The sequence below is a fragment of the Triticum urartu genome, unplaced genomic scaffold, assembly GCF_003073215.2.
Source record: "Triticum urartu cultivar G1812 unplaced genomic scaffold, Tu2.1 TuUngrouped_contig_4443, whole genome shotgun sequence".
Taxonomy (NCBI): domain Eukaryota; kingdom Viridiplantae; phylum Streptophyta; class Magnoliopsida; order Poales; family Poaceae; genus Triticum; species Triticum urartu.
This window is the reverse complement of record NW_024115033.1, coordinates 4,363-12,149: the sequence shown is the minus strand read 5'-3', so window position 1 is coordinate 12,149 and position 7,787 is coordinate 4,363. Positions and strand designations below refer to the sequence as shown.

The 7,787-nt window shown below is 46.2% G+C and overlaps 1 protein-coding gene across 1 annotated transcript; it reads left to right on the top strand.

The window, feature by feature from the left end:
• Positions 1-6: 6 nt before the first annotated feature.
• On the top strand, positions 7-3,119 carry LOC125527831 (purine permease 3-like). The gene is made up of 2 exons (XM_048692341.1): positions 7-99; positions 2,599-3,119. Exons 1-2 carry the CDS (start codon positions 22-24, stop codon positions 2,929-2,931), a joined length of 411 nt encoding a protein of 136 aa, XP_048548298.1. The 5' UTR covers positions 7-21; the 3' UTR covers positions 2,932-3,119.
• The last annotated feature ends 4,668 nt before the right edge of the window (positions 3,120-7,787 follow it).

The following is a 7,787-nucleotide window of genomic DNA, read 5'->3' as shown; positions in this document are numbered from 1 at the left end:
GTGGTGACCTACGCGCTGGTGATGGAGATGCAGCTGGTGATGGGCTTCTTCGCCACCGCCTTCTGCACCGTCGGCATGATCGTCAACAACGACTTCCAGGTGCGCTGCCCAACTGCCCATGTCCCTCACTCCTCTCTCTACACTCTACTAGACCAGGAGAGTAGGAGTATGCGACGGTAGTTTCTCTTCCTTCCCTGGGTCATGCACGGAGACGGGTCGTGACCCAGAGTCGTTCCCCTGGACAGTAGCCATCCGCACTTGAATTCCCTTCCCCCGAATGATTTCACCGCCTTCGAAAAGATTGGCCTTGGACCATTCCTCCTGGCAGACGGCCATTGGCATCAATAGGACGGCTACACCCAAAACGACCGGTATTTCGTCAGTTCACGCGGATGGCGTGTGAGTAGTATATACGTGCTCGCTGGGCAGGATCGGAGTAGCAATTAGGAGAAGGCCCGCGCCGCCCATTCCATTTGGACCCAAGCAATTATTGGCGTAGCCTGTGAATTGTGATCATGCTGAAGACGACGAGAGCCCGATCGAGCACATCGATCGAATCCGGTAACGTGGACGCGGTATAGCTAGCTGTTCCGTCGCACTCGTACAACAAGCGATCGGAACCCACGGGAATCAGGTCATTGATGGTGGCTACAGGCGGCCGTTGCTTCCTAGCCTCTCTTTTCATGGATGGATGCCATCCCATCATCGTCGCAGCTGCAACCCAAAAGCGACATTAGGCGCGCGAATGGCCGTTGGCTTATTGGAGATGCTCTAAGTGGAGATACCACACGGTTTCAGTGAAGAAAACCAAGGAATCATCGATCTAGACCCCCAGCCCCCACACAAGAAAAATGTTGTTTCACCGCTTGATACTGCCACGCACAAGTTCTGGACGACAGAATATTATCTTCTTTTTTTTGGACGGGAGCACACAATAATATCTGGACGACACAATTTGACGGACATGAGCGTGGCCCACCGAAAATACTTGACGAACGACGGTCCTTGCACGATCCTTGCACCACGCGTCAGATGTGATGAAAGGCTCAGCTGGCTTTGTCGTCCATGAATCGTGCAGGGACTGTCGTCTGTGCAGCAATGCTCGTGGCCCACCCCCAATCAATCGTCATATAAGACACAATTGCTGCATGATTTTTTTACTAATAGGGAAAGCTAGCTAGGCATGATGCAAAACCAACGTGGAACAGTCAGATGGAAAGGCTTTCTTTGTTAGGCGAATCATGGATAATCTCGTCCATATAAAGGAAGATACTAGGAAGATCCCCGAAGATCGGCAAAGCTTCTACTCTCTTCGTTCCAAAATAAATGACTCAACTTGGGAATCGGGTCATTGATGGTGGCTACGGGCGGCCGTTGCTTCCTAGCCTCTCTTTTCATGGATGGATGCCATCCCATCATCGTCGCAGCTGCAACCCAAAAGCGACATTAGGCGCGCGAATGGCCGTTGGCTTATTGGAGATGCTCTAAGTGGAGATACCACACGGTTTCAGTGAAGAAAACCAAGGAATCATCGATCTAGACCCCCAGCCCCCACACAAGAAAAATGTTGTTTCACCGCTTGATACTGCCACGCACAAGTTCTGGACGACAGAATATTATCTTCTTTTTTTTGGACGGGAGCACACAATAATATCTGGACGACACAATTTGACGGACATGAGCGTGGCCCACCGAAAATACTTGACGAACGACGGTCCTTGCACGATCCTTGCACCACGCGTCAGATGTGATGAAAGGCTCAGCTGGCTTTGTCGTCCATGAATCGTGCAGGGACTGTCGTCTGTGCAGCAATGCTCGTGGCCCACCCCCAATCAATCGTCATATAAGACACAATTGCTGCATGATTTTTTTACTAATAGGGAAAGCTAGCTAGGCATGATGCAAAACCAACGTGGAACAGTCAGATGGAAAGGCTTTCTTTGTTAGGCGAATCATGGATAATCTCGTCCATATAAAGGAAGATACTAGGAAGATCCCCGAAGATCGGCAAAGCTTCTACTCTCTTCGTTCCAAAATAAATGACTCAACTTTGTACTAGGGTCTGCGAGCGCATTCCAGCCAGGACCGGTGATCATGTACATGTTGGCTATGTTGGCTTTTGGTACTTATCTGACTGACTGACTCAGCTACTTTGGCTTGGTCGAGCGCTGTGAACAGTCAATATCTTTGTTGCCTCGTTGTAATAACATGGGGTGGGGGAGTACAAAAATAATACTCCAGGAAGTGTCTCATGAATAATTACAGCGTCCTACTTTCTTTGTTAAGCAAATCCTCCTCCTACTTTCGATGGACGGCTCATATATGGACAACTAGCTCAGACAGTAACTGAGTGCGCCAGCGTCACCATAGTTAGACACTATCAAAAATCATGCTTTTGCTCGTGCACTTCTGCGTTTCTCCATATGTCGCAGTTAGTTAGACCACGCCTAAAAGCAGACGCAAAGTACTACTGATCTAAAAGACCTTATATATCAGTTTACAGAAAGAGTACTACACATAGTACTAATTGCTCACAAAAAAAGGTAAGGCAGACACACATACTAATAGATGTTTTGTGTGTGTGGTGTGTGCGTGCAGGCGATCTCAAGGGAAGCGCAGACATTCGAGCTAGGGGAGGCCCGGTACTACACGGTGCTGGTGTGGAGCGCCATCCTGTGGCAGTTCTTCTTCCTGGGCGCCGTGGGCGTCATCTTCTGCGTCCACACCCTGTTCGCCGGGATCCTCATCGCCGTCTTCATCCCGGTCACAGAGGTGCTGGCCGTCATCTTCCTGCACGAGAAGTTCACCAGCGAGAAGGGCGTGGCGCTCGCGCTCTCGCTCTGGGGCCTCGCCTCCTACTCCTACGGCGAGTACAGCGAGGCCAAGGCGGCCAAGAAGAAAGCGGCCTTGGATGCCCAAGCCTCTGACTAATAGTACACTTCGATTCCAAGAATTGTGATTTGGATTGTTGTGCTTGTCTGCTCGTAAGGCATACATAACCTGCCACCAGTGGTAAATGGCACGGTTATTGTCATGACCCAAAATTTCAGAACCTGGTAAAAAAATACTGATTTTCGTTCTATTAGCTTATGCAATGTTATTTACAAAGTTATTCCAAAGTGCCTAGTTAATAGGCTTAGGCCAGTTCTGGATGATATTATTTCTCCCTCTGAAAGTGCTTTCATTCCAAGACGTATGATCACCGATAATGCTCAAGTGGCCTTTGAGTGTATCCATCACATAAAGCAGGAGAAGGATCCCACAAAAAGTTAATGTGCTTATAAACTTGATCTCTCCAAGGCATATGATCGGCTTGATTGGAATAACCTTAAGCAACTGATGCAAAAGGCTTCACTCACCGATAGGTCGAACGGATTATGTCTTGTGTGACCTCGATGAGATATTCCGTAAAATTTAATGGCATCAACTTAGATTCTTTTAAACCGATGCGTGGGCTTTGGCATGGTGATCCGTCATCCTCTTATTTGTTCTTGTTTGTTGCTGATCTCTCTACTCTCATTAATGAAAGGATTATGTCAGAAAATATTTCTCCACTCAAAATCACAAGAAGGGCTCTTGGTATCTCACATTTATTGTTTGCTGATGATACATTGCTGTTCTTCAAAGCCTGTGTTCAGCAAGCAAATCATGTTGGATTTTTTTTTATAGAAGTGTATGGTCATGCAACTGGGAAACTCGTCAACCACCATAAATGTCCAGTCCTCTTTGGTAACTTTTGTCCTAAAAATGGCACATATGCTGTTAAGGGTGCACTGCAAGTCACCACCTCTCGTTTTGAAGAAAAATATCAGGGGCCTCCCACCCCTTATGGGAGAATGACAAAGGGTAAATTGTAGAACCTACAAGTTAAACTTACAAAATGTTTGTTTTCTTTTGATGGTGACCCTACTCAGGCAGGTAAAGAGGTAGTCATTAAGTCGGTCGTCGAGTCAATTCCGAATTATATTATGAGTGTTTTCAAGCTACCACTTGGTGTCTGTGATGACCTGAACCGTTTGGTACAAAATTATTGCTGGAGCGCAGACATGGGAAGAGGAAAACACACCAGTATGCTTGGGACAGGATGACCAGACCGAAGTGCCAGGGTAGCCTAGGATTAAGAGATTTCAAGCTTTTTAACCAGGCTTTGTTGGCGCGACAGGCTGGGCGTCTCTTAGCTTACCATGTCTCTGTTCTCATTTGATGAAGGCTAAGTATTACCCAAATGGTAAATCGGAGGATACAATCCTTACAGGGAACCCTTCATCGACAAGGCAGGCTATTTTCCATGGGCTTGAACTTTTGAAAAAGGGACTAATTTGGAGGATTGTAAATGGTCGAGAAGTTAGAATATGGCGGGATTGCTCGATTGCACGTGTTCCTACTGGAGGTCTCATCTCTCCGGAAGGGCGGTGTAGGTATAAGTGGGTCTGTGAGCTTATGGGCCACAATGGAACTGAGATAATACAAAATTGCAGTAGTTTTTTTTCTTCCAGTTGACATCTGTGAGATCCAAAAGGTTCGACCTTCTCATAGTTTTGACGAGGAGTTTATTGCGTGGGCTCTAGAGAAATCAAGAATATTTTGGCCCGTAACTCTTGCCGTTTAGCTTCTGATGAGTTAAATAATGGTAACATTGCTTCCTCTAGTTCCCATCCTGATGGAAATCGTGATGTCTGGAAATTGATATGGTATAGTGCAGAGTACTCACCTTTGCTAGAAGGCTAGCCATGGACTCACTTGCGACATGGTGCAACAAAAAGAAGCGTGACTTGGAGCTTTGCTCACTATGTCCTCTATGAGGCATGGAGGAGGACTCTTTTCATATTTTTTGTGCATACAATAAGACGAGATTGCTCTGGCATGCTATGTCTAAGGTCTTGTTGATGCGGGATGTGAGTGTCGTTACTCCTTGTGATGAGTGGTTCATCTACCTATGCCATGCTTTTGATGATGAGAGTAGGGTTCGATGATGAGGTTATGTTGAATTTGGTACGTCGGTAATGAGTTGGTGCACTCACCCCCTCCCCCCCCCCCCCTCCAAGATGACGTGTCTGCCTGTTTTATTGATTCTTACCTATCAACAGTACAGTCAACTGAAACGAAGAAAAAATTTGATCTCGTAAAGGGTAAGTACCATGCACATACTTGCTTTTCCAGATGTGATACCAACACGGGTTGAGCCTACTACTCCAACATCTACCCCTTGGTTACCACCAGTGTTGGGTCTTGGGTCAAGTAAAGCTCAATGTTCATGCTTCACTTCTAGATGGAGTTGTTGGGAATCATTGCATGAAAACAAAAAAAAAAAATCTACGCACACGCAATGATCTATCCATGGAGATACATAGCAACGAGAGAAAGAGTGAGTCTGCGTATCCTCATAGACCGTAAGCGGAAGCGTTTCACAACGCGGTTGATGTAGTTGAACTTCTTCGCGCTTCAACCAATCAAGTACCGAATGCACGACACCTCCTTGTTCTGCACACGTTCAGCTTGATGACGTCCCTCGCCTTCTGATCCAGCAAGACGCCGAGGTAGTAGATGAGTTCCGTCAGCACGACGATGTGATGACGGTGACGGTGAAGTGATCTCCGCAGGGCTTCACCTAAGCACTATGAAAATATGACCGGGGGTGTAAACGGTGGAGGGGGGCGCCGCACACGGCTAGACAATTGTCTAGGGGGTGCTAGGCGCCCCTTCCCACATATATATAGGTGGGAGGGGGAGTGGAGGCAGCCTAGCGTGCCACATTGGTGGCCGGCCGGCCCTAGGGCTCCTGCCCTGGCCGCGCCCCCCTGCCATGTATTCCCAAGGGGGAAGGAAAGAGGGGGGAGAGGGAAGGAAGTGAGCATCCTAATCCACACTTTTTTTTCCTCCCACCTTTCCTTCTCCTCCTTAGGCCGGCCTGCTATGGGGGGCGCACTAGCCCCTTGTGGCTGGTGCGTTTCCTCTCTTGGCCCATAAGGCCCATAACTTTTGCCGGGGGTGCCCGGAACCCCTTCCGGTGACCCGTTAAGTACCCGCTACCCCCCAAAAAATTCAGGTGTCCCAATCTTATCGTCCTATATATATGAATCTTTACCTCTCTACCATTTCGAGACTCCGCGTCATGTTCGTGATCTCATCCGGGACTCCGAACAATATTCAGTCACCAAATCACATAACTCATATAATACTATATCGTCATCGAACACTAAGCGTGCGGACCCTACGGGTCCGAGAACTATGTAGACATGACCGAGACACCTCTCCGGTCAATAACCAATAGCGGAACCTGGATGCCCATATTGGCTCCTACATATTCTACAAAGATCTTTATCGGTCGAACCATTATGGCAACATACGTAATTCCCTTTGTCCATCAGTATGTTATTTGTCCGAGATTTGATCGTTGATATCTTCATACCTAGTTCAATCTCGTTATCGGTAAGTCTCTTTACTCGTTCCATAATACATCACCTCGTGACTAACTCCTTCGTCATTTTCTTGCAAGCTTATGATGTGTATTACCGAGAGGGTACATAGATACCTCTTCAATATTTCACATTGTTTCAAATGAAGACCAAACTCATAACTCAAATATTCACCTCCACGATCAGATCATAGAAACTTTATTTTCTTGTTACGATAATTTTCTATATCACTCTGAAATTCTTTGAACTTTTCAAATGTTTCAAACTTATGTTTCATCAAGTAGACATACCCATATCTGCTCAAATCATCTGTGAAGGTCAGAAAATAACGATACCCGCCGCGAGAATCAACACTCATCGGACCGCATACATCAGTATATATTATTTCCAACAAGTCCGTTGCTCGCTCCATTGTTCCGGAGAATGGAGCCTTAGTCATCTTGCCCATGAGGCATGGCTCGCAAGCATCAAGTGATTCCAAAAGCCCACCAGCATGGCGTTTCTTCATGCGCTTTACACCAATATGACCTAAACGGCAGTGCCACAAATAAGTTGCACTATCATTATTAAACTTACATCTTCTGGCTTCAATACTATGAATATGTGTATCACTACTATCAAGATTTAGTAAAAATAGATCACTCATCAAGGATGCATGACCATAAAAGATATTACTCATATAAATAGAACAACCATTATTCTCCGATTTAAATGAATAACCGTCTCGCATCAAACAAGATCCATATATAATGTTCATGTTTAACGCTGGCACCAAATAACAATTATTCAGGTCTAAAACTAATCCCGAAGGTAGATGTAGAGGTAGCGTGCCAATGGCGATCACATCAACTTTGGAACCATTTCCCACGTGCATCGTCACCTCGTCCTTAGCCAATCTTCACTTAATCCATAGCCCATGTTTCGAGCTGCAAATATTAGCAACAGAACCAGTATCAAATACACAGGCGCTACTGCGAGCATTAGTAAGGTACACACCAATAACATGTATATCAAATATACCTTTCACTTTGCCATCATCCTTATCCACCAAATACTTGGGGAAATTCCGCTTCCAGTGACCAGTCCCTTTGCAGTAGAAGCACTCAGTCTCAGGCTTAGGTCCAGACTTAGGCTTCTTTACTTGAGCAGCAACTTGCTTGCCGTTCTTCTTGAAGTTCCTCTTCTTCCCTTTGCCCTCGTTCTTGAAACTGGTGGTCTTGTTGACCATCAACACTTGATGCTCCTTCTTGATTTCTACCTCCGCAGCCTTTAGCATCGTGAAGAGCTCGGAAATTGTCTTATCCATCCCTTGCATATTATAGTTCATCATGAAGCTTTTATAGCTTGGTGACAGTGATCGAAGAACTCTGT

Bases quoted from the DNA above. Each gene is read 5' to 3' on its own strand.
- LOC125527831 (XM_048692341.1), top strand. From the start codon at position 22: ATGGAGATGCAGCTGGTGATGGGCTTCTTCGCCACCGCCTTCTGCACC. The intron at 100-2,598 runs GTGCGCTGCCCA...GTGTGCGTGCAG, and splicing joins TCGTCAACAACGACTTCCAG to GCGATCTCAAGGGAAGCGCA.